Genomic DNA, 27,522 nt, shown 5'->3' on the forward strand with positions numbered 1-27,522 from the left:
ATGTAAATATTATATGCTGTTATAAAATGTGTATATATATAAGCCTTGGCTGAATATTTTAAGCTTGGCTATCACATCTCCGAATTAGTTTCAACCGAGTTGCGACGTCCGAAAGTCCCGTATCAACCTTAAGATAGTTAGGATATGTATGTCATGACATAGGATTCCGATACGTATGTGCAAGTAAGACCATGGCATCGATATATGATTTCGATATGTCTTTACGAGTAAGACCCTGTTTGGGACAGAGGCATCGATTTATGGCTACATGTAAAACCACGTATGGGACGTTGGCATTGCATGATTTATGTGTTTATCCGAGTGACCTATCCAATTCTGAATGGTTCATTGGGCAAAGGTAAATCGTGATCAGATGTGTTATATGAGCAAAAAGGGACAGGTATGATTTAGTTTGTTAGTTATCGATGATAAGGTAAGTATGTGACTTGTTTGATAATATGTGTTATGTATGATATAAAGAATAAAATTCTATGGTTTAAATATGTGTATTCGGCTTTGAACGAACGGTGTGAATATTATGGAAATGATTCTTGGATTTGCATTTATATGTACCCATGAATATTCGGCCATGAAAGTAGTTTTTGTACATGATGTTATAACTGGATTCTTGAGCTTATATATGTGTGTATTTGTAAATTTTATTACATGATGACAATTTAACTTAGAAAGCCGATTGTTACTTGGTTAATAAGATCATGGGAGCATTCGACTAAGGTAGTATTGTGCATGAGATTGTGGTATTCTATCTCAATTGTAGGTTTAAGGTTATGCATTGATCATGATAAATAATCCGGCAAGTTTAAATCAATTTGAATATGATATTAAGTTGTTTATTTGCTTATGACTTACTAAGCTGTGGTAGCTTACTCTGTGTATTATGCTATTCTATTTTATAGATTTTGAAGTCAAGCTACAAGCCCGGGACTGTCAGCCAAACTCATCACACTATCTACAGCTTCGTTATTTTAAATAGTCGAACTCGAACTATGGCATGTATAGGCTGGATTTCATTTTGAAGTATTAGATTTTTGAGTTGTGTATAATCTAGCCATGTGAAAATGGCTTATGTGTTATGTTTGAGTTTGGTTTAACTAGACTATGGTTTGAGCTCGTTTCAATTATTTTGTTATGTGTCATGGTTTGAAAGTGATTATGATATGCGGTTTGAGTATTGATCTTGTTTATAAATCTTGGATGTGGTATGAATGTGGTAGCTTGAATGTGTATTATATTAAGATAAAATATGCATGTGGATGTTGATTACTATACTTAGTTTTGACCTAATATGTTTTGTTAATAATGATTCATAAGGTTGGTTAGATAATTCGGTAATGGAAACCTTGAGTAGGTGTATGGATTAAATATGCAATTCGGTTTGCATGACATTAAATAAGGTAAAAATTCTGTGATTGTTTTTGTCATTTACTTGGTATGAGTTTAATTAATAACGTGTGACCTTGGAATCTAGGGTAAATGTGCACTAGCACTTAAACCTTAAGGCACATTCGGTTATGTTATATTGAATTAAATTGTATGTGTAGTTGATTGCTAAATTATAAGGTAAGTTCTCAATTAGTTATATCATGAGTTTATACAGAGTTTGTTAATTTTGTCCGAAAGAAGTTCAGTTTTAAAATGTCGTAATGCACTTAACCTTTTTATAACATGTTACATCTCTTATATATTTTAGTTAATTGTATAACCTCAAATATGATTTGCTAATAAGCTCCATTCGAAAATGCTAGGAGTCTTTATTTATGCATGTATATATATATGTTCGAGTGGGTTCATTAAAATTTTATCAATGTACAAAACATGAATACATATAGATTAACAGTATGGTGTTGCATGTAGGAATAAAGAGGTTGGTGATGAAATTTATTTTTCGTTAATGTATAATCTATGCAAGTGCACGACTTATTCAAGAAAAGGTCTGTTATTCAACATTAAAGATATTGTTGAGTTATATGCTTGGTAAACATATAAGTTGTGCTGATGTACTTTGAGATACATTTTATTTATACTATGTGATGAACGATAAATTTTTTAGGTTCTGATATATGAAATGATTTTACCCGTTGATGTGATATTGATGTCGAATTGTATTATATAATGCATAATTGTATGAATTGTAATATAATCGGTAATGCCTCCCGACCCTAATCCGATGATGGATACGGGTTAGGGGTGTTACAAAGATAATCATATTACAAAGATTGTTGAGATGAGAGAGATGACTCCTTATATTCTATTGAACTCACGACCACTTTGAAACCCTAAAGTCAAGCCTGGGCACAAAAACAAATAAATCTGTACACTGAGTATTGTATATTCAGTGGTGCTAATATAATTTGAAAGTAATGCATATATAGGTCAAGTATATAAATTAGCTATACAAAGCATTTATAAACATCCCCATATCATTTTTAATTGTCTTATGGTTTGTTCCATTCAAACTTGACACGATTCATCTTTCAAATTATGCCTTCAAGACTTACAATTTGGTAGTTAGTCTCTATACATGAGATCAGACCGTATTATTAATGCTATCTTAATAAATTTTACGAACATATAGGATTCCCATATCACTATCAATGTCTCAATTTCACAAATCAAATAATTCAATTCATTTTCATATCATCTTTGGCCCCAAGGACTCATATTACAATTTTACATAATTTCTCATTGTTATCATTCAATATCACAATATTTGTATACAATTACCCAATACAACATGAATAACTCAATGTCCAATATCAATTTCATAACCAATCACATATTATACAATTTATAAGCTCTATTAACCGGATGTGGATTCAAGAAGAATACATGGATTTAGACCTCGGATAATCCATGTATAGCACCAAAGTGCTAATCATGCTAATATACACTGATCCCCCTAACATTTCATAATAACAATTGCATTGTATTGCCAGTATCAATCACACCAAAGTGCCAATCACAATCGCACGTAAGTGCTAATAACAACTGCACCAATGTGCCAATAAGCTCCCACAAAAAATGTACACATATCCTATGCTATGTCAATATACTTAACTCTATCTAAGACCATTTAATAGGGCATTTGCCAATTTAAAGTGTACAAGTTACATGTCAACCAGCAATCATATAACAATTTCATAACACTTGCATTACATTATCATGCTTTCAATATCGCACAGCTAGTGTATGACATATCCATATAACATGTTTTCATTTAACTAGCTCTCATATCATTTACATTTAATCACACTTAGCATATAATCACATACAATCCATCACTTTTCAGTAATACAATATAACATAACATCCTTACTATTCATGAGACAAGGTAACTTTTTATTACCTGAATTGAATTAATATTTAATAGGTAATGTATTGAAATCAAGATCATGAAAGGACAAACTAAAATGAGTTACTTGACTATAGCCTTCGCCCTCTTTTTATCCCTCAACGTCCTGACGTCGTCTTTAGCTACATATGATAATTTTGATTATGAAAAACTTATTAGTTTCACACAAAACGCATAGGAGCACATCAATAATTCATTAAATGGAATTTATTCATTTTAGTCCATCTAAGCCCTAATGTCTGAAATAATATCTTTTGATATTCATTATAAAATCAAATTCCAACTTTGAATTCATTCACTAGGGACCTCGTACTTTCAAATCTAGCACAATTTTCCAATAGCTTTTAATTTATTCAATTTGGTCTCTAATGTCATAAAATTAACTATATGACTAAATTCAAATTCTAACTTAATCCAACACTTTCCACTAACATAGTCCTTATATAATCTAAACATTTTATCCATAATCTCATCACTAACAAGCTTTATTCTCAATAAATCACATTAATGGAAACTTGATAATAATAAAAACTCAATAATAAGAAAATCTAATACATGAGATAGCTTAGTCAAACTCAAGTGATCATAACACCCCAAACCCAGCCTGGAAGTTTGGCTCGAATCTGGCATGTCACATTGAAGTGTTTTTCGAAAACCATGTTTCCATTAAAAACCCTTCTTAATAATTAAAAACTTATACCCTTTTTAAACCTTGTTAGAAACCTCAGCTGAATAACATTCTTAACAACTTTGTAAAAATCTTGGCAATTGCGGAGGCTTGATTTAAAAACAATTGCGGATACGTGATGTTTTGAACAATAGTAGTTGCTTTAGAAAACCGTGTTCTAATACTAGCAATTATAAGAACAATAAGTAAAATTTCAAATTTGAAATCCAAAAAATTACAACAGCTTTACTACAACCCACATAAAACATTTAAAAGTAATAATCAAAACTATAAAATAAACAGTGTGTGTGGCTTCCTCCGAGCCCCTCGCAGCTCCGATCCGTCTAAGGCTGGAAATTACCTGAAAGGTTAATAAACGGGGTGAGTTTACAAAAACTCAGTGTGAAATCCCCTACTATAAAAAGGAACAGTCAGTCATATAAAAGAATTAAAAGTCTGGCCCCAGCCTTACTTACAGTTTCAGTATCAATTGGGCCTTAGCCCACTATAACAGATAGTACCAGATGGGCTTTAACCCATTACAGAATAAGAAACATTATCAGAACTAGAATCAGAATCAGAATCAGAATCAAAATCAGGTGACAGAATCAGAATCAGAATCAGTATCAGGTAACAGAATCAAAATCATAATGTGAATGCAATCCCAACCCAATCCAACCGTATACACCCCCGTACCAACCTTACACCATGTGGGGAGACTACTCGACCCACCCAACCGCTACACACCACAGAAATTGCAGCGAGGCTGCCAGATATTGTGACGAAGTCACCAGATACAGATATTGTGACTAGGCCACCAGAACAGATATATGTGGCGAAGCCACCAGATTGCAGCGAGGCTGCCAGAACGCTTCCTCCATCAATATAACCCACATCCCATGCAACAGATATACATGTCATCGCATACAACATACAGAATCAGAATAACATGTCCATATTTGAATCAATCACAGTCAAGTCATTCATATCACCAACATATATTCACAATCAAATTCGTCAACCACACAGTCCAAGTCAGTCACTTGCCCACAAGGGCAAAACAGTCATTTAACACCCTAGGGGTAAAATGGTAATTTTACCCTATAAGGGTATCTCGATAATTCTACCCTACAGGGGTATTTTAGTAATTCTACCCTATAAGGGTATTTCGGTATTTCTACCCTACAGGGGTATTTCGATATTTCTACCCTACAAAGGTATTTCGATATTTCTACCCTACAAAGGTATTTCGGTATTTCTACCCTACAATGGTATTTTGGTAATTTTGTAAATCGAGGGTAAAACGATAATTCTGTAAATCAGGGGTATTTTGGTAATTTTACATGTCGAGGGTATTTCAATAATTTTACAGGTCGAGGGTATTTCAGTAATTTCACAAACCAGGGGTATTTTGGTAATTTTACAAACCAAGGGTATTTTAGTAATTTTACAAATTAGGGGTATTTTGATAATTTTATAAACAAAGGGTGTTTTAGTAATTTTACAAACCAAGGGTATTTTGGTAATTTTGTAAACCAAGGGTATTTTGATAATTTTACAAACTAGGGGTATTTTGGTAATTTGGTAAACTAAAATATTCTATACAGAGATAACAATACGAATGGGCCTAAAGCCCTTTCTCGGCCCAAATGGACCCACACGCTCGTGTGGCCCTTTTAGCCCAAATCCAGCCACAAATATGAGATTCACCTAGCCTAGTCCAATATTTACTACACAATCAAATAACTTATCCAATTGGACCCGTAGGTCCATTGGGCCCACATGGCCCTTTTTGGCCCATCGCGGCCCGAAGTAGCCATCCTACAGCTAGAGTAGTGATAAATACACACCTGATTGGCGACTGGAGTTAATCCATGCTCCGAGCACTCTTAGCCAACGCCCAACCCAAACGAGCACGCCATAAAGCAAAAGGGATCAGCCAAGAAAGGTACCTCTACTCTACTCATAGTTCTCTCTATTTAAAGCCAGCTTCGCATCCCCTCTTATGTTAGCTTCCCAATGTGGAATCCCTCCAACATCAGAGTTTAAATTCAACACCAACTCTTGCCGCCCGCTGTTAGCAAAATAAATGCTCTTTGCTTGCCATGGGATTCGAACCCATGCCTCCCCTTAAATGCTCCGCACGCTACTTGCCACTAAGCCACAAGGCTTTTTGTGTCACAATTTCTCCAGCAATATTTTTAAGGCCTACCTACTACACCCAAGGTTTGATTCACCTTAAACCAAAATTTTTGTTAGAGTCCAGGTTTGAACCCAGGACTTTTCCAACACTTCTCAGCACACTTAACCACTAAAACAAGCCTTCAACTACGAAATTTTCACGCACAACAAAACATTATAAGCTGCCTTCAACCGCTCCCATGCTCAAGGCCCAAAACTTCTAGGCCCAAATTCAAGGTGTTACATATTTCAAGAAAATGTCTTATCTACCTTAAGAATTCAACGTTTGAAAATGAAGAATTTCTTCTTCCTCCTTGTTTAGTTCAACTAAGGAGAAATATGAGAATTTTTTCTTCTTCTCTCTCCAACCAGTTACATACATACGTACGTACTTACGTACGCATGTATATGTGTATTAGTCATTAATAAGCTAATTAACCTTAATTAACTTAAAATGAATTACCATGATTTTATATTTATTACCTAAGTCGCAATGTATGGATAAGATCTTCTCATCCACTAACCAAGTGGTAATAATGGTAAAATAAACCATTAGGTCCTTGGTTTAATTGCTAAGTAATCCCACCTGCATTTTCTAAATTAAAACTCAATAGTAAATACACTTTCATAATTTAGTTCTTGTGCTATAATTAACAATTTTCTCGATTTAATTACTCGATAATCCAATAATATATTCTTGTACCACTACAGCAAAACTGACTTTTAGCGGCGTTTTTTTAGGCCTTTAGCGCTGCAAAAACGCCGTTATAGGAAACGCCGCTAAAGTTTGCGGCGTTTTTTTACATTTATCTAAAAAAACGCCGCTCTCACAAACGCCGCTAAAAGTCATGATCTTTAGCGGCGCTTTTCCCACAAACGTCGCTAAAGGTCATAAAATTTAAAAAAAATAATAAAATATTATAAAAGTCATGAAAAATATAAAAAATTAAAATTCATTATCAAAATATTGAGAAGAAGAATAATATCTATGATATAAATATATATCCCACCAAACAGAAAGTTTATCAATAACAATCAAACAAAATACCGCACTTATCATACTACACCAGAAATCTAACAAAATACAAATAGAACAAAATAATGATAGAATACACACTTTAAGATCAGCAGTTAGCTCAAACAAGTCGTCACTATGCATGAATTCAGCTAATCCTGGACCATGCATCCAACAAAAACTCAAACCTAAGAAAAAAGAAACAAAAGTTAATGAACGACATATGAAGGCAAGAACCAACCAAAATAACAGAATCAGGTCCCAATTATTATGAAAGTAGATAACTTATCTTAAGATAAGGTTCTTCTAAATTCAGAACCCTAAATCAGATAATAAAATATGCAATTAACAAGTCAACATTAACGCCACATACAACATCAAATTGCACAACTTAATATACTCAATACATTAGCATAAATAACATCACATTGAATAATGAATTTAACACATTCGAATAGATCAATTTTAAGCTCACTAATAGTTAATTTAGCATGTGAACAACATATAAATGTTTTTCATTTACAACATGGTTTAATCAACTTCAAGCAGGAAATTAAATGCTGCAAATTTCCAGCATTCAAAATCATATATGGACAACATTAATATGACATTTTCGAGCACCTTAAAGACACATTTGGAGAATTTGAAGAACCATTTGAACAACCACATTCGAAGATCTTAAAGACAACTAAATTTTGTCTTGTTTTGGATAACCTTACAGGTCAGCAAGGCATGTATTAAACCACGCCTAACATGTTTATTTCATCATGCTTTGAACAAAAATAAACAACCATTAAGCATTATAAAACAGAAACATAATATTCCATAGTTAACTCATATCAAGAAAAACTAGAGGTTTCACAATACAATGGAATGCTTCTGTTATTTAACAAGGAACAATAGTATTAATTTGCAAAAAGTATAACAGAAACATGCTGCACTGCTATTGTTTAACGTTATATAAAAATTATTCTTTAGTTCTAATATCTAAAATTACAAGCAGAAAAGGCAATATCAGGGTCTGATGAACAATTAGATTTGACTAAAAATACCAGTAAATCCAATAAGCCCTAATTATAAATCTAAGGAAGAACCAGATTTACATAACTAAGAAAAGCATACAAGCATGGTCTCCTAATGCAAACCAAGAAGAAGAATGGGTAGATTAGCAGTTTTTACCTTCGGATGGTCTCTGGATCTCCATATGTTTCAATGGCAAAAACACAATATAGCACCCCGATATCCACAGAATATGTCACTCCCTAAGCTGCTTTTTCATAGACCTCCACAACTTTGTCCATGGAGCCTATGCGTGCTTCATGATCCGCATACTTTCTCCAACACTGCAGCAAAATTGACTTTTAGCGGCGTTTTTTAAGGTCTTAGCGCCACTAAAACTATTTGCGGCGTTTTTACAAGCTCCGCAAAAAACGCCGCTAAATTTTGTGACGTTTATTTAAAAAAACGCCGCTAAAGGTCATAAAATTTAAAAAATATATATTATAAAGGTCATGAAAAATATAAAAAGTTTAAAAGTCATTATCAAAATATTGAGAAGAATAATATCCATAATATAAATATAAAAATTTCCTATTAAAATTCATTATCAAATTAAATTTTCTATTAAAATTTTAACTTTAAAACTAAATACAAAAATTAATGAATTTAAATTTAAATTTTAAAATAATAAATTAATAACACAATTAAAATCCAAAAGTTAAAACTCAAGTTATAAATATTAAAATAAAAATAAAAATTTAGAATCAAAACTAAAATAAATAATAAAAATTAGATTAAATATAAAGATATCAATAAAATAAGATATTATAATGAAGTTACTTAAATGAAATAAGGACTTAAATCATAACCATGTAAAATATAAGATTTAAATATCCATTCCCATGTGAAATATCAACATTGATTATTTAAATTGATTAAGCTGCTAATGAATATTCTATTTTCTAAGTCAAAATTACAATTCATTTTTTTCTTCTTTCAACTCAAATAAAAATAAAAGGTTGAAAACAAAACAATTAAATAAAAAATAGAATAATTAGTTGACACGAGATTATTATTAAATATATGCAAATATGCAAGTAGACTATTACAAAACTAGGTGTAGTTTTTGATCAACTAATTAGTTGATCCTACTGCAAGTTCTATCTATAATCTGCTTAACTAACATACAAACATAAGGCACTCTAATACTTTTTTGCACATAAAATATCTGAAACTCACACCTGAATTCAGATTCAGAGCACATACGGTGTCAACTGCATGTTGATCAATATCATTCTTATTCGCTGCTGCAATGCCTCCCTCATGCATTTGTAGAGGTAGGAGCCAGCCATTATGTGCCTTCTGCAAACTGTTCTTGGACCGCAATCTAGTGTAGTTGATTTTTCTTGTTCCATTTGCCACCAGTCAAAACATAAAAGAGCTATATTATGGTAACTCCATTAGCTTACACAGTAAATTATAGCTCGCATGTTTCAAAGGTATGATTCAATCAGTGGCAATTCTGGTAAAATAATAGTCGTTGAAAAGGAAAATTGATGATAAATTAGATAGGAGCAGAGAATATATACTATATTTTATCTGAACAAATGTTCCTTTCTTCAAATACATTGGAATGAATAATGATTAATTTGCATCATCAACGCTAGTGAAAATCCATAAAGAAAAAAAATGATAGTTAGAATGTAGCATAAAATTAGCTTAATTCTGCTGGGCAAAATTAAACAACTGCATCCCAAACACCATCACTAGAGATAATCATCCTACCACCAACAGTAGACAACTACAGAAAATAGGCTAGTTGGTAAAAGAAAACAATTAATAACAAAGAAGAAAATGTCTTCTAATTTTAGATAAAACACTAACTCGTTCAAGCAGACCCTTTTAAAGAAAACTGATTAAGAAAGAAAAAAGAAAAAGCTCATACCAAATTCAAAGTAACAAAAATGGAAGAAAATTCATAATTAATCTCTTTCGCAAACAAATATCAGATTGGTTAAATTCCACTATTAGTAATAAGCAAGCGACCAAACGGTGGAACAGTGATCACTGACACGGTATACGGGTCAGATCCGGCAAAAACTAGCAGAGGCGGTGGGCGAGAACTGAGATGAGAAGAGAATGAAGAAACCTGATTTGTAAATACGAGAGAGAGAAGAGGGGATGGTAAGCTTCGTTACCTTGACTCGGCAATTTGGGGTGCAATACCTATGTCAACACGATCCGACACGGAATACAGGTCAGATCCGAAAAAAATCAGCGGAGACGGCGGTGGGCGAGAACTGAGATGAGAAGAAAAAAAATGATTTGCAGAGACGAGGGAGAGAAGAGGGGCGAATTTGGGGGAAAATTTTCGGAGTAAAAGGGAAAAGGGAACTTTTATTTGGGGATTTAGGGCGCAACAGAGATGAGAAGAAGAGGGGGTAATGAGCGAGTAACAAAAAATTATTGGTCTTTTTGCGGCGTTTTCACTAAAAACGCCACTATATCTAAACTTTTTATGTTGTTTTTTGACAAAAACGCCACTATTGTTTAATTTTATTTTTTTTTCATTTCTAACATTTTTTTTTTAGTTTTTTCTTTCAAAATTTTTGTGCTGAGTTTATTATTTTTCAGATTTTTTTTTAAATTTTAAATATTGAACTTTTTAACTGAAATATGAACTAAAATATTAAATATTAAATTTTTAAGTTTTTAATTTTTAAATTTTTAAATTTTTAATTTTTTAATTTTTTTGAAGATTTTTATAATTTTTAAATTAACATATAAAATAAAGTTTAAAAACGGCAACATTTTGCAATCATTTTGCCATTTCACTTTTTTTTCCTTTTTTTGTGTTTTGTTTTTTGCTCTTACATTAAATCATTATATATATACTTAATATCCATATGAAATTTATTTTTATATTTTAGAGTTTATGATTTATGGGTTATAATTTAGGGTTTGTGATTTATGATCTACAGTTTATGGGGTTTAAAAATTAGTTTTAGGGCTTGGGGTTTAAGGATTGGGATTTGGGGTTTAAAGATTAAAGTTTTAAGGGTTTATGATTTGAGATTTAGGGTTTAAGGTGTTGGGATTAAGGTGTTGGGATTAAGGTTTATCGTTTATAGTTTTAAGGGTTTATGATTTGAGATTTAAGGTCTAGTGTTTAAAGAGTTATCAATTAGTGTTTATAGTTTTAAGGGTTTATGATTAGAGATTTAAGGTCTAGGGGTTAAAGGGTTATTGATTTAAGAGGTTAGGGGTTAGTGTTTAAAAAAAGCTATAACACTGATTTTAACAACTTCGTAACTTAATTAAATGAAAACTTCTAATTAAATAGTTTAGTTATTAAAGTGTAACTTTTCATGATTAAGTAACTAAAATGAAATTAACTTTCCCATAGCTAAGTGAATAGTGTAGTTAATTTATATTGTTTATAAAGTCAGTTTTAGATATGATCAAAATAAAATCGAATTCAAAATAAAAATAAGACCTTATTTAATTTGTTATTATTTGGTCCTATCCAAAATAGATAATTACCTATCCATATCAATCTGTTACTTTTTTTATTTATTTTTTAATAAATAATTTGTTATAATTTTAAAATATTAAAATTAATATTATCTCTTTTATAATTATATAAGGGATTATTTAATATATAAATTAAAAAACACTAATTAATCTAAACCCTAAACCCATTAACTATAGTCTCCAAACCTTAAATCATAAAACATAGACCATCAACCTTAAACCCCAACCCTTAAACCCATAATCCATAAACCTTAATCTATAGTGGCATTTTTAAAAAAGCGCCGCTAAAACTCAAGCTATTGTGGCGTTTTCCACAAAGCGCCGCTAATGCCTTTGAAGTAAAAGGTTCTGCTTAATCTTTTAGCGGCGCTTTTTGCTCAATCTTTAGCGGCACTTTCTTAAAGACGTCGCTAATGCTCAGATCTTTAGCGGCGCTTTCTTAAAAACGCCGCTAATACTCAATATATTCAATTTTTAGTGGCGTTTTCTATTCAAACACCGCTAAAAACCTGTTTTGTAGTGCAATAACCATAACACAAAGGAAACTCAGCCAAGAAAGCATCATAAACCTTCCGCATTTTTAGTATATTGTTCTGCATATGGACAGATGAAAACTCAATTGGCAGACAAGAGAGCAAACTTAGATAGAACATTAATGAGGATAAGTTCATAACCTAGGAATTCAAATCAACAAAAAAAAAACCCTAGAAAATACAAAATTAATTGAAAGATGGGTGGTGATCTTGCCTCACCCCACTAAAGAAAAGTTCAACAATATTACATGCGACTTTTGTTAATTTTCACAAAATTATTAAGGTGAACCACTAGTCCCTCCCCAAATTATATTCATTTTAAGCATATGGGCCTCTTTTCAACTACATAGTCTCCACTAAACTATACAAAAATAAAGAAGGGAAAAAAAATTAGATATTAGCTAGGCAACATATCACTGATTTAAACAGCACATGCGATATGGCATCACGGTTGCTATTCTGCAATTTTTGCTCTCTCTGCCACCAATAACATAATTAACCACGATAAGAATCCATTATGTCCGTGGCTTAAAACACATGCATAGATGCAATTTAAACCCATGAAACAGATAACTAGCTCACAAAATTTCCAACATGTAAAAGATAACAAGTCTATGCAATTGTTCCCATGCAATAGATTTTCATGCTCACATACCTCTGCAACCTTCTCTGTTTCCTCTATCAATGCAGTCCAAGCATTAAAATCCAATGAATTGGCTCTCAAAATACTCCATAAACGTTCTTCTTCAGCAGACATGGTTGGTGCTATATGTCAAAAATAAAAATAAAGAAACAATTAAGTTTCAAATTTTCTAAAACTTAAACACTATAATAATAATAAAAGGGGAAGGTAAAATGTTGAATAAGATGCTTTTAATAAAAACTAAGTGTAGACTGCAGATGTCCCCAGAACAATCAATAAGATGCTTTTAATAAAAACTAAGTGTAGACTGCAGATGTCCCCAGAACAATCACCCACATCACGTTGATCAGGAACAAAGCTTAATGGCAGAGTGTCAAGAGAAAAAGGCTGCTTCTGTGCTAACGGAGTTTCAAGTCATTATGGCATACAATAGGCTTGTTAACTTGAGATACAAATAGCAGAAAAATGAATCAAAATATTAAAATCATTACAAAGCCCACTTATTAGTAAATGCCCGAGAAAAACATACCAGAACCATCCACAAACTCTGGTGCAGTAGAATCTCCACCTAAATTATCAAAAGCATTTCCATTCTCAACTGTGGTTGCATTTCCTGCTGCATTAACAACATTTCCATTTAGAGGATAATTACAAGCAGCAGCTTTTGATGCATCTGCTGCAGTATTTCCAACTGCAACAGCAGTCTCATCTGTTGATCCACCAGCTGGCTTACCGTCATACATTGCACTGCTTTGACCTTCTTGACCAGCAGAATTTGGGTGACCACCAGGAGCAGTAGGATATCCAGTAGCCTGGGAGGAGTAAGCGCCAGAACCAGCAGAATTATAAGCTGCTGAAGTATAATCCATCATTGCTGATGAGTCGGCAACTACTGCTTCACTATCTCCCATTCGAGGTCAGGAATTTAAACCTGGAGTATGCACACTCAAACTAACAACCAAGAGAAGTATTTCAAGTCATTGTTTTACAGGGAAACAATACCAACCAAAAATAAACAAAAACTTTTCTCTATAAAAGAATTAACTAAACGCCTGTTTTTCACTTCTAGCTTGCTAAGTTTTTACTTACTCGGACATACAAACAAATATACAGGGAAAAAACGTAATTTTTTTTAAAGAATGGTGGTGAATATCTGAATGGCCAAATTAAATAATTTATAAGTAAAACTAATAAGCAGGAAAAATAAAGTTGTTTATCGCAGAGAAAACTTCAATACAAAGTAAAAGAATGCAATCTAAAAACTGCTAAACAATGGACCTTAGAGTGTTATAATGGGATGTTAAAGTACAAGAAATAGCACAGCATCGCCTGCATCAAGAATAATTTAAAGTACGTAAGCTACCTCTTGTCTTCTGTAGCAATACTTAGCAACTCCTTCATGTTTGTAGAAACTAGCTTTTGTACTCCTTCGGAATGTAAGACATCTTTTTTGAGGAGTTGGATTTTTTTTACAATTTCATGAAATTATTTATTATTAATTATATTAATAATAATTAGAATAATAATAACTCCCTAACAAAAACCTCTCTGCTTTTCTTCCTTGCGGTGCTGCTGTGCCTGTTTCGTCGACCAGAGGGCAATCAAATCAACCTGCTAAACAAACATCAAAAGGCAAAAAAAAAATCTAAAAACCAAAGAAAAAATATGTTACTTTTTGTCTGGCAAGTCTTTGCGAGATGATTTGAATACTTTCTTCACCGTCGAGAACTATCCACTCCCTTTCTTTCCCATCGCCGGTCAAAAAATAAAAGTTTCTAAAACAGATACAAAAAATGGCAGATCGTAAAACACCGGATTTTTTAAACTAATGAAACATATTACACTCGTTAAAATGTTAGAAAGAACGATACATAGAGACAAAGCAACAAACACTTATATGCCATTTTACAAATTCATGTTAAATGAAAACATAGAATTCATGGCAGCTACTCTCAAGGCGCCACTTTGAAGAAGATTCAGCAAGTTCATCAAACAACAAGGCTGTCCTCCATCCCCAACCCTTGGGAGCTTTTGGTAGAAGAGTGCCCTTCTGTTTGAAGCTTCCGAACACCATTACTTCTCGCTTTGATGGACAAATTAGTTGGAAAAATGAAGGTATGAAAACAGAAGGCCATCATAGCCTATGAATAAGGGAACAGATTGCAAATGCTTCGATTTGAACTTAGACTTACTAGATTTTGGCGAAAATCAAAGGGATGGAGATTTAGAGAAGGAGATTTAGAGATGGAGATTTAGAGAAGCAGGAAATGCAGTGAGAGAGATGCTTAGGATTACGGAACAGTATGGCAAATTTGGGGGGAAAATTAGATGTGTTTTGGGGATACTGATTTTAGGGGGAAATTTTAAGGGTTCCAATGGGTAAAATTTGGGGATAAAATTAACAAGGGATTTCGGGGTTATGGTTTAGGAGAAACAAAATAAGTTTTTAGTAGAACAAAACGGCAGAGTTTTGTTTCAAGTAAAATAATTTTTTTGTGGTATTTTTATGAAAAATTATTGCTTATTTTTTGCGCATTTTTTATAAAAAAGCCACAAAAAATTATTTTATTTATTTTGTTTAAAATTCCTTATTTTGTCTAGTGAATGTTATTAGTCAAGTGATTTAATAAAATATTTATTATTACTATTTTTTATAAATTGGATTTTTATAAAAAAAACCAAGTACTCTCAAGAGAAATAAATGATTAAATGGCTGTAATTAATCATTAAGTTAGAATTATCTAATGTAAGCAATCAATCTCTCACATATCAAATTTTTATTAGAGATTGAGATGTTAATCATGATTTTATATTATTCTTTTTCGATCTAATCTCTATCTCATTAGAGATATTTCTTCCTAACTAAAATATAATTAACTATTTTGCCAAATGTTCGACGTGGAACGATTTTAATTTCGGTATTTCATTTTTATTTGTTATAATTTTGTCCTATCCAAAATAGATAGTTACCTATTTATATCAATATGTTACTTTTTTATCAATTTTTTTTAAATCTAATATTTAAATATTTAAATATTTAAATATATCAAATGGTCTAGATTAAATATTTTTAAATATAAAAATATTAATTGACTATATAAAATTTCATCATTTAACAAATCTCAAGTAAACTTTAAACCCTAAACTATATGACATAAATTCCTAAACCTTAAACTTTATCATAACTATAGAAGCTAAGATCGAAACCTTAAAGTTAAACTTACATCGCAATACAGTTTATATTAAAAACTTCAAGATTAATCACTTATATCAGTATAAAATTTATTATTTTTTAATAAATAGAAGATGAATGATTTGGGAGATTTAGGCCTAAACCCCTAACCTTTTGAACCATAAACCCCAACCCTTGAACCATAAACCCCAACCCTTGAACCATAAACCATAATCTATAAACCTTAAAATAGTAACTCCTAAACCTTAAACCTTAAGCCATATACCCTAAATTATAAACCTTAAATTATAATGATAATTAATTCAATATTTTAAAATTAATATTATTTCTTTTACGATTATATAAGAAATTATTTAATATATAAATTAAAAAACAATCAGTCATATACCCAAAAAATAAATATTCAATTAAACATAAATTATATTTTAATTAATATAAATAAAATAGTTAATAAATAGACAGATAAAATATTTTTTGCAGTGTTTTCTAAAAATCGCAGCTAATGCTCGATCTATAGCGGCGTTTTTCAAAAAGCACCGCTAATGGTCGACCCATAGCGATGCTTTTTAAAAAGCGCCGCTAATTCTTTAGCTATAGCAGCGTTTTTTAAAAAGCATCACTAGTGATCGACCTATAGCGGCATTTTTTAAAAAGCGCCGCTAATGCTCGATCTATAGCAACTTTTTTTATCCAAACGCCGCTAAAAGCGCCGCTAAAAACATGTTTTGCTATAGTGTACTAAATATATCAACTCCTTAATTAATAATTTCACTAACTAAATTTATAGAATTTGGTTTCGAAACCGTATTTTTTGACATTGGCTAAAATCAAGTCATTACACAACATACCAACTTTCGGCTCTAACATTGACTAAGCTCAAGCTTTCAATATATCAAAGTATGAGTTACATATACACAATCATTCACTTCTCAGGATTGAGGTAAGCCACACTATGAATGTCAAAAGTAAATTTATCCATAAACGAATTTAAGATTAATTCAACTTGCCTCATGTCCGATGTAGTGTCAATCCGGACAACCATACATATGTCTTTATCTTTCTGAGAGTCATCCACTCCGATACCCAAGACAAGGTATCTCCCAAGCTGGACTAGATAGATAACATAATAGTCCCTTGAACCAATTGTTCAATTTTGATTCTTCATATTACGGACTATTTAGATCACTTACAATTACAAATTGTCTTTCCGCATAATAATCTGACTTTATGATGCAACTTAGTATTAGTTAAATCTTAAGTAATGAATGACTCAATACTTACTATGTTTATCTTACTTTTTGTGCAAAAACCAAAAAGAATCTTAAGTAATGAATGATTCAATATTACTTTGTTCATCTTACTTTTTGTGCAAAAACCAAAAAGAATAATTATACAAAAGATAATAATTGAACTATTGAATTTTATTAATCAAATTGATCGAAAAATTATATTAATTTAATTTTTTTTCTTTATTCTTTTTCCTCCTCTCTCCCTCTCCCCTAACTTTTGCTATACCCAATGAGCAACGATACATCTCAGTGATCCAACCTTTCTTTTGATGATTTTGCTTGTCAATTAAACATTCCTTTCTTTCATTTCTTTTGGGGGTGGGGGGAGGGAAAGTACAATAAAAAAAGGAGCTGATGATCTATGACTTAGTTTACTTATGCAAGGTAAGTTGCAAGGTAACGATGTTGCCTTGATATAAGAAAGGAAAGACCTGGTTAACTATGCATTGATTAATACTATTGCGAATCGAGTTTACAGAAAAAATATGATAAGGTATGTTTATATCTCTAGAACGAATCTCTACATTCATGGTAATTTACTACTGAAAAGACACTGTTTTCGATTTTAGGGTTTGGAAATGGATATACATTTTGGATTTTTGATAGTATAGCCCAACTACCATTCAAGAAACAAAAAGGCTTTAGTCGATTTTTGAAACAAAAATAGAAAGCGTTTCCAATTGGTTTCAAAAAATGATTTTTGATTTTTAAAGATTTTGGTTCAGGGGGATTCAAAAAGACAACTATCGATTTTGGATTCGAAAGGATTTGATTTTCAAATTATAAAAGGGATTCTAATTTTCTAGGGTTTTCACATTTTCGAAAAATATTGAACAGTTTTGGGTTTTTCTTTCTTTCTTTTCAAACTATCGGTTTTGGATTTGTAAGGGTTATTTTTTACTTTATTTTATTTCTGTCAATTTTACAATATTACTTAATTTTATTTTTTCTCATTTGGTGGAATTTTTTTCAAACGGCGTTAGGCATTTGGACTAAAAATTTAAGTACCTATTTGAGACAAAAACAAAGTTTAGGTGCCACTATATGAAAAACGGGTATAACTTGGGAGCTAAAATGTAAATAAAGCCTTAATTATCTAGCTAGAAAAAACGCTGAATGTGAGTATCAATTTAGGGAAGAAAGGGTGAAGAACAGGGAAAACAGTTCAAACTTCAGACTGCAAGAATCAATTGAAAAGGCCAAAAAGTACAAAAATTTCATCATCCCCATCACGTCTGGATTAGGTATCTTTCTTTTCTCTCACCCTCCATTATATTACACCAGCTTCCTCGCTAGTAAGTTGTAAGTGCCCACCGTTTTTTATGCCTTTAGCATGCTCGATAAAATGTCTTTTTACCAAATTCAACGCTAAAAGAACAATCTTAAACAACTCCAAAACTTTCCCGCTTTTGGTAAAAGGAAGAAAATCCGTTGAGTAAGTCTTTTTTTTTTCCAATTTGGGTTTCTGTAATTCAAAACAAAAAAACTCTGGATATTCTTTTGGAAGAATATTTATAGTTTCAAAACTTTAAAATACTGATCTTTAACCTTTTGGGTATTTATATTTTTGCATTTTTGAAGGGTAATTACTGAAGTGAAGGGCAAGAGATGGCAGAACTGAGCCTTGGTATACTTATAGATATTGTTGATGAGGAATGGATGAGAGATACACTGCCTGATGACGGTATTGATTATTTCGAAACCCTCTTGAAAATTTATGTGTAAATGTTTTACGTTGGTTATGATAATATGGTTCATATGTTGGTTTGGTATTCGTTATGTTAAGGAAACTGGTTTTAAATATAATACTTTTTTGCCCGAGTAGATTATTGCATAATATCGAGTTTATTATTGGTTACAAAAGCATTTAAATTTCCATATAGATCATGTGTACTTTTGTTATTTATTATGTTAAGATTAGTTTGCTAATTCTCATTTAGATGTTTCATTTGAGGAGATTATACATTAGATGGTAGTTTAACATTGATTATGGAAGTTCCATGCTTCCCCTCGTGTTCAAAGGTTGCTGCTTGTTGCGCCACAACCATGTCATTCGGACTTGATGTGAGTGTCGGACACGGGTATCTGTTCAACACCATATGTTCACTATTTTTCTAAATTTCCATGTATTTGGTGGATAGATTCCCAGACCCATGTCTAGATATGTCTCGGATACAAGTATTTCAAGAAAGATGAAGAGTTAAGAAAATAGCACCACAATGATTCATATTGTAAAGGTGAATCTCAATTGGATGTATCATTGAGCAACTTCCCTTTTCTCTCTTATATTTCCCATGAAAAACATGAAGACCTGTTATCTGCTGGTTGTGTTTAGGGGCACGGAAAGATATTCCTATTTGATTGTCATCCCATTTCTTTTTTCTGCTTCATGGATGATTTGTTTATCTTGTTACTGATTAATGCAGATCTTCCACTGCCACCTGTAATGGTTGCTCGAACTGATGATACCGAAGACTCAAGTATGCTTATGAATATTGGATTTTCCATTGCCTTTTCTATCAATAGCATTAGGAAAATGCATATATCTTTTTGTTGCGTAAATGCTCATGTTTCTTTCCTTTTTATGGCTGAGAACATACAAGGAATCTTTTTGTCAATATAAGTTGAACTTGTAGAAAAATATAGCAAGTTTCTTTTGTGATTTCTTGTAGTGTCATCGAACAGATTTAATTTATCTAGTCTGCCTTTTTCTTTTTGAATTTGCTAAATTTTCAGATCATGAGACTCAACAAGCGGATGACAATACCTGGCGTGATCTTGAATTAAGTACTCAATGAGGGTATTGGATGCTGGCAATGCTTGGTACCTTTGTATGAAAATGGTACTCCCATAACTTAATTTATGTCTCTTTCTTAATATGTTGTAGACCTAAGTTATCATTGGATCATTTAAGAAGGTTTGTTCACTCATTTGAATTGATGCTGTTCATCCTTGGTTAATGTTTACTACGTTTATGAAGAGAAGATTTATTGGTTTCATCTTACATCTATGTTACTCGACTCCATTTTTTGTATTCATGTTTGAAATCTGTGTACGACAAATACTCGGACATGAGTAGAGTGGTATGATATTCCAAGAACCCTCTAAATACATTGATATCTTGGAAAAAAATTGAAATATACCTGCATGGGAGATATTCTCATGTATGACACTTGCACCCGAGTTCACATAATATAGTTTTGCATGCATAAAAAGAGAGTAAGACAAGCAACACAACTATAATATCTTGCCTTTTTATTGGTCATCTCAGGTTGCCATGTCTATTGTTGATTGTGTAGCCACAAGCCATTGATGTTAAGGGTAATTTGAATTTTACATATCTGAGCTAATTGCATTTGAGTATTCAAGTTCTTATGCATTGTGGTCCAAGCTGCTTTTGCTACATTGTAGATTCACCTCTTTTATTTGGCAATACTTTGCATGATGGTTAAAGCTTCGTATTCTGAAGCATTCGTGTTGAACATATTTTAAGATGAGTATAAGAATATGATCTCTAATGATTTTAAATATACGAAAAAGTAAACCAGGCATACCCAAGTCGGATAAAAACTCATATCTGACATCAATGTAGAATGTTGATTACCTTTGAAAATGACATTTCCCCAGAGTGGATGTTTTATGTTTCTAGAAAAAGGTCAGTTGAAGTGAGTGCATGCTGTGGTGCAAATCAATAATAACTGAGACTAGGCAATTCGGCATTAAAGGCTTTTAGAGCTTTCCTTTTAACTGTATTGGGCTATTGAGTTGAAAATTTGGTTTTTGTCAGGAAATGAAGGTGGGTCTAGTGAATTAATCAAAGATAATAAGAGTAATATTCTATGTTTCAAACTTTGGTTCGTGTTTGGTTAGTATTAGAGCTTGGCTTAAAAGCAACTTAAGTTGTATGATTGTTGGGTTGAGCATGAGTAGCTCAAATTTTCGAGCAATTCAAACTCAAGTAATTTGATACTTGATTTTAGTTAATATATGAGTTTGATTTATATATGTACACATTTTATTATTTTAATTAGTACTATAAAATAGGGGTAAACAAAATCCTATTCGATTTGAAAAATTCGATAGAAAATTTAAATTTTGAATTAAATAGTTCGAGTTATTTGAGTTAATTGAGTTATTCGGATCAACTCGAATAAATAATTACATTTTTCGGTTTAACTCGAATATGAATTGCGTAATTTGAGTTATTCGAAAATTTGAATAAGAAAAGGTAAAATTATGTCGTTTTGATAAATGTTTATCTTTTCTAACGATAAAAATTAAAACTATTAAGTTTAAAGGTAAAATTATATTGTTTTGATAATTGTTTATTTGTTAAGTTAAAAGTCAAAATTATTATATTATTTATGTAGTTAAATAATTTTGTATTTTGTCTACTAGTTAAATAATTGATCCATGTAATTGTAACATTGAGTATAAATAATACGATTCATTAATTCGACTTAACTCGACTGAATTCGATTTGAAAAATTTTTAAATTGAGTTTGGTTGCTAAAATAGTAATCGTCAACTTAACTAATTTAAAATTTTTTTATTCGATTTGACTCGATTTAATCGAATATTTACCTTTTTTGCTAAAAAAAAGGAAAAAAGCATTTCTCTCTCAAATTGAAATTGAACTTCAAAAATAAAACTCTATTGAGAATGTGAGTTGAATTAGATTAGGCACGTAGTTAAGTATGATTGAGAGGCGTGATGATTGGCTTATTTCAGTGATTGAGAGGCATGATGATTGGCTTATTTCAGTGGCAGCTGCAGCATCAATCATTCTCTTTTGGTTGAGTGGATTTCAGACATTTTCGTACATGTCTGCTCTCACCACTACGTTGTATTTTTCTTCTTTTTCCACTGAGTGTTGGAAACTAATCTTGGATTTGGCCTTTCATTATCACAACAAAAAGCAATCTTTAAGGAGGGGTATACATGACATCTTTTGCTTAAAAAATTATTTCTTTAAGTGGTTCAAGTCAAATGATGGAGTCAAGTAGCTTATGTGCCTAATAAGCTTTTAAATGTTTAGTTAGTTTTGAAAATTTTCAACTTGAATTCATGTGATCAAGTTACAAGTCAAGGGTGGGAATCAATTGGATATTAAAATTTTCAAATAAAGCTGGTCTGGTCAGAGAACATTTAACAAGTATGGAATTGAATTTTAGCGTCCTTCGTATATTAAAAATGTAAACCAGTTCATGAACTCCAACACTTAATGCGTAGCAAATTCAATGAATAGCTCCAACACCTTTTTCCAGGACCACTAGTTAGCTTTCGCAGTTGGGGATGATGCCCACCTCCACTCTTTTTTTAAATGAATTAGTTATCGTTTCCCTATCAAAAAGATCTGTCGCTTGTTGTTGTATGTTGGAATATGTAGTATGAAACCAGAGACGAACAACATTATTTTAGTGAATGCTGGTCACCGACAATCAATTTCTGAGAAGGGAAGGACTTTGTGTTTTGATTCAATTTTTCAACCTACCACCAATATCTTCTTTTTTCATCTTTCTTCAGATAACAATAAAAACATGATTATATATGTAGATATAAAGTTAGTAATCTTTGCCCGTAAATGTTTATTTACTTGGGTTAGATGGTGGAATTACAAGTCAGTGCAGGATTATTGTTTGTCAATATCTTTACGCATAGCCGCCATTTAACTTCATAAAGAATGCAGTAAAAGTAATCCACTTTCCACAACAGTGTTTTAATAATAAGGGTGCCGACACTCTAAAAAGGTTGCGGTGACACTGACACTGACACTGACACTGACACTCTAACCTCAAAGTTTCAAGTGTCTACTTCTGAGGTTTTGTTTAAGATTTCAGAGTAACTGTGAGATATTATAAATATCCATTAGCATGTTATTATGGATTATTATCTTTTAAGAATAATAATATCTAAAAATATTATATATCTTTTAGCTATATGTTTAAGAATATATGTAGAAATATATTGCTATATAAATATTATATATATTTTTGAAGTTTATCAATAAGATTGAAAATACTCTATTCTTGTCAAATGCACACTAAATGGAATTTAAAAGAATTTATAAAATGCCAAAAATTTACAACTTCCATTGATGCTAAAATTTTCAATGTTGTTACCTTTTATCTATAAAGCCTGATTTTGGACCAAAACTTGCCATTTGTTCAGTAAAAAATCTCAAAAGGCAAAAAAAAAAAATCCCTCCTCAGGGTCTTTATAGTACAGTTGGGAAAAGCTTACCTATCTTAGTAGCGAGGGCAGTTGCCTTCCTTTTAGCCCTTGCAGTCCCTGTATCTACAAGCTTAGCTAAAGTCTGGTGTTCGATTCCTTCAGTCCAGATCACCTTCAACAAACCCACATCGTTCAAGCATACATTGTACAGGATAGCCACGCAGTTCTCCTTAGTACGTTCTGACTCAGTCTCTCTTATGATCCCAAGCAAGCAGTGTACTGTATCTAGTTCACTCAGTTCATTGACCGCTTTGGGATGTGTAGATAGTTGCGCTACAAGGTTGATAAGCTCATCCACAAGTTTGCCTTCCCTGATCTTCTCTAGTAACACCTTCACTGCACCTAATTCAATAAATTTTTCTTTGTTATTATACTCCACACATTGGTTCAATATTGCTGAGGCTGCCTCCTTCATTGCTATGGGATGCCCTTCCCGTAGGAGTTGGAGTAACGGCATAGGAGCCCCGGCATTTCCGATCAATAGCCTCCTATCATTGTCAGACGATAACATGGAGAGAGCAACTGCAGCGTTTTTTCTTGTTTCAATGGTTCCAAACTCCAAGGATTTGATAAGAAGAGGAATGGCATCAGGGTGATCAGCCACCAGCTTCATATTGTCACTATCAACCAACAGGTTCATAAATGTTGTGATCAAATCCTCCTGGAGTTCGGGATCCGAATCTACACTGCCTTCCAATATTGGACCGATCAATCTAGAAATGGGATCAGTAAACTCGAAAAAGACTGCCCTATACGATGGTGCGGCAGTTGTTAGTCTCCGAAGCTCTTTTGCAGCTTCCTTGCGATCAGTAAGGGAAGAAAACATCTTGGTGACCAATGAGTTAAAGTACACGCGGTCGAACTCAGTACTCATTTCTCCATTGCTATCCTGATGGGATCTCGGTACAGCAACGCCGTGTCCTTTGCACCAGCTTGAAATCAATTTTCGAACCAAGCAGTTAGGGGTGAGGATAGTGTGGGAGAGCACTTCCTTGGACTGAGGACATGTTAAGTTTCCTTCATTCAACCACTTCTGGATTGATGGCCTATCATAAGTCTGAAAATCCACAACATACCATCACAACACATCCAAAAGAAGGTAAAGATAAGAAATCATAAAGATCTTGCAAATATTTTAAGCTCAAATTAATGTTTCCTAAGAACTGGAAATTTATGCTAAAAAGATTGGAAGTCATGAACTGTTAACAAGATCTACTGAAGTATGTTCAAAGATATATTTAGACATTGGTCTAAGGATACCGCCATTCAAATGCACACGAAATAGAGCTTAAAAGAGAAAACCAAACATCCTCGTATTAAAAACGTGCTAATATTCGACACTCACACTTGAATCCCAAATAATCTAACTTTTTCCTAATCTCATTAAAAGCATGAATATTTTCCATAAACCAGATTCATTTCCAACCGAAACAAACCAAACCAAGTTAATAAATATGGGGTAAGAATACCTGTCAACATGAATATATTCTGTTATTCTTTAACCTTTTTCACATATTTAAAGGATAATACTTCATGGGCATGATCAAATATATATAAAAAGAAAACAAGGATTCATGTAACACAAGCACCTATAATCCACATGAATGATACAACTTATATATATTCCAAAAACAATTCCTCGATAAAGCAATGGTTTTTTTTAACATAAGTAACTTTTGAATCTTCCGTAGACAAACAAGACTATTAACATACGGCTCGATAAAATGATAAAAAAAGGAATAACAAGAAAGAAAATGTTAAGAAAAGCAAATATACAAAAGACTAACCAGGCCTGAACTCAAGACCACAGGGTCGCCCATGATTTCACCCGAAATAGGACACCTGAATTTCTTAGTCAAAACTGTATCACTCAAATCAGACAAGATGCTTATGGCTTTAAGTGTTATCTCAATTCCATAGTTATCTTCATCAACAATTTTCTTTACAACGCTTTGCAGTTCTTTCTTTAACTCTTCCTCTCGTCCTCCTGCTGCTGCTGAAGACACCTCTTTTTCAGCCATTTCAAGGAACAATATATTCTGGATTATTTCCGGGCAAGAAAATGGGGGAAAAAAAAGATTGAAAACCGAGGTGATTCAATGGTTTTTCTGGGTTTGCTCTGTTTTTTACTCTGTTTTCACAATTGAAAAGTAACTGGTTCTTGCTTTCATAGGAAGGAAAATGGAACCGAATTTTTTATACCCAATAAAGAAAAAAAAAGTGGGATTCTGTTTGGGAAGAGAAAAGAGAAAAGAAATAGATGGAAAGTTGGACTGAAATTTCTTATTGTTCTTCTCTCTTTGTTAGTTAATCTTTTGAAAAAATGTCATAGTGTAATACATTTATACTTCAATAGTTGAACTACATCAGTATTTAGCCAATGCTGCCAACCAAAGGGGGGATGATCCTCTTCCCAGGTAAGGTACAGACTTTAGGTCACAACACCAATGATCTGTTGCGACGTAATCATCTGTTATTTGCCAAAAAGAAAATCATTCTTTTTGTTTCAAATAATGTTGTTTGTTTGCTTCTGTTAAAAAATTAATAATAAATAAATAAAAGAAATGTACTAATGACTTTTGAATTCCAAATAATGGTTTAATTAATGCAATAATTATTAATTTGCCAATCGTGTGACAAATGACTTGGGAATTTACCTTGGGGTTCCCATAATTCACAAGCGAGTAACATCCGAGACTTATGCTGCACTTAATAGAAAGAGTTATGAGAAAGTTGGATGATTGAAAGGGGAAGGTTCTTACATATGCGGGTCTACGTACGCTGATTCAGTCGACAACTAGTGCCATACCTTTATACACTATGCAAACTGCCTTATTATCGATGGCCACCTGTAACCAACTTGATAGAATTCAAAGAAATTTTCTTTGGGGTGGCTCTTCAAGGTAGTCCCATAATCACTTAGTAAATTGGGAGACAATTTGTTGAAGGAAACGTTTTTGTGGTCTAGGGTTGAGGAAATCTAGGGAGAACAATTCAGCTCTACTTGCTAAACATGGTTGGAAATTGCATACAAAGGCCGATGCACTTTGGTGTGAAGTGTTCTACAAAAAAATACCTGCATTCTACTCAGATTATTGACAGCACGGAGACTGCACATGCGTACTAACTACCCAAGAATGCATCAAAAAAGGGGTTAAATGGCGATTTGGTGGGTTGTAGAGAAATAGTTAATTCACTCGTCCTTATCTGCTATTGATTCTAGTCAAGTTGATTGGAAGGTTGGGTATTACTTATATAATTCAAAGACGTAGAGGCTCCATGAGGTTCAAAACATGCTGCCTATTAATATAGTAGAGGAAATAAAAGCGGATCCTATTTCTTCTTTACGAACTGAGAGAGATTAATGTTGTTGGGGTTTGGCAAAGGATGGTCTCGATCTCCTCTGCTTATAATATGCTATGTAATAGACAGGAGGAGGGTGATTCTAGAGAGAATTTGATGTGGGTTAGGAAGCTTAAATGTCCGGAACGAGTGAGGTTCTTTATATAACTTATCATCCTTAACAAAGCTAACACTAATCAAGTAAGATATAGAAAGAATGGTGTGGTGATCCAATCGAATCTATAGACCATATTCTTAGAGATTGTTTAGTTGCCAGAGAAGTCTAGAATGCGGTTCAAGCTCTCTCACAAGAACCGAGTTTCTTCAATATGGATTTCCAGCAGTGGGTAAAAAACAACAGTAGGTCTGAACAGCTAATAAGTTTGCTGCTTCTTTGGGGGATCTTTTTTATGGGGACTATGGAAGGAAGAAACATAGGAATTTTTCAAGGACAGTCAATCTGTTGTGCTAGTGGTGGGCTATGCTAGAAGGCTTGCCTTGGACGTTTATAATGTTTGG

At 32.6% G+C, this 27,522-nt stretch overlaps 3 protein-coding genes across 41 annotated transcripts; 1 reads left to right on the top strand and 2 right to left on the bottom strand.

The window, feature by feature from the left end:
* Window positions 1–4,153: 4,153 nt before the first annotated feature.
* Window positions 4,154–15,371, bottom strand: LOC107893821 (pre-mRNA-processing factor 39). 36 transcript variants are annotated; one of them, XR_005907599.1, is made up of 8 exons: window positions 14,618–15,364; window positions 14,309–14,523; window positions 13,679–13,896; window positions 13,475–13,561; window positions 12,958–13,067; window positions 9,477–9,676; window positions 8,416–8,706; window positions 7,159–7,424 (listed from the first exon to the last, which is right to left on the bottom strand). XR_005907599.1 is itself a non-coding variant. In XM_041085081.1 (7 exons), exons 4-7 carry the CDS (start codon window positions 13,854–13,856, stop codon window positions 12,261–12,263), a joined length of 474 nt encoding a protein of 157 aa, XP_040941015.1. In that variant the 5' UTR covers window positions 13,857–13,896; window positions 14,309–14,523; window positions 14,618–14,720; window positions 14,817–15,370; the 3' UTR covers window positions 11,936–12,260. The 36 variants fall into 36 exon arrangements, 19 of the variants coding, with proteins under 19 accessions (XP_040941014.1, XP_040941015.1, XP_040941008.1 ...); XR_005907597.1 differs by having other exon boundaries at window positions 13,679–14,523; window positions 14,618–14,720; window positions 14,817–15,363; XR_005907598.1 differs by lacking the exon at window positions 7,159–7,424 and adding an exon at window positions 4,154–4,401 and having other exon boundaries at window positions 13,679–14,523; window positions 14,618–15,363.
* Window positions 15,372–17,564: 2,193 nt separating this feature from the next.
* On the top strand, window positions 17,565–21,109 carry LOC107893823 (anaphase-promoting complex subunit 13). Of its 4 annotated transcripts, none has more exons than XM_041085088.1 (6): window positions 17,565–17,811; window positions 18,562–18,671; window positions 18,760–18,862; window positions 19,009–19,111; window positions 19,854–19,907; window positions 20,164–20,431. In XM_041085088.1, exons 4-6 carry the CDS (start codon window positions 19,036–19,038, stop codon window positions 20,223–20,225), a joined length of 192 nt encoding a protein of 63 aa, XP_040941022.1. In that variant the 5' UTR covers window positions 17,565–17,811; window positions 18,562–18,671; window positions 18,760–18,862; window positions 19,009–19,035; the 3' UTR covers window positions 20,226–20,431. The 4 variants fall into 4 exon arrangements, with proteins under 4 accessions (XP_040941022.1, XP_016674410.1, XP_016674409.1 ...); XM_016818921.2 differs by having other exon boundaries at window positions 17,748–17,920; XM_016818920.2 differs by lacking the exon at window positions 18,760–18,862 and adding an exon at window positions 20,699–21,109 and having other exon boundaries at window positions 17,758–17,920; window positions 20,164–20,269.
* A 2,368-nt stretch (window positions 21,110–23,477) lies between these two features.
* On the bottom strand, window positions 23,478–26,119 carry LOC107893824 (U-box domain-containing protein 9). The gene is made up of 2 exons (XM_016818922.2): window positions 25,449–26,119; window positions 23,478–24,718 (listed from the first exon to the last, which is right to left on the bottom strand). The coding sequence occupies exons 1-2, from the start codon at window positions 25,680–25,682 to the stop codon at window positions 23,645–23,647; spliced, it is 1,308 nt and encodes a 435-aa protein (XP_016674411.1). The 5' UTR covers window positions 25,683–26,119; the 3' UTR covers window positions 23,478–23,644.
* Window positions 26,120–27,522: the final 1,403 nt, after the last annotated feature.

The sequence above is a fragment of the Gossypium hirsutum genome, chromosome A13 (assembly GCF_007990345.1).
Source record: "Gossypium hirsutum isolate 1008001.06 chromosome A13, Gossypium_hirsutum_v2.1, whole genome shotgun sequence".
NCBI lineage: Eukaryota > Viridiplantae > Streptophyta > Magnoliopsida > Malvales > Malvaceae > Gossypium > Gossypium hirsutum.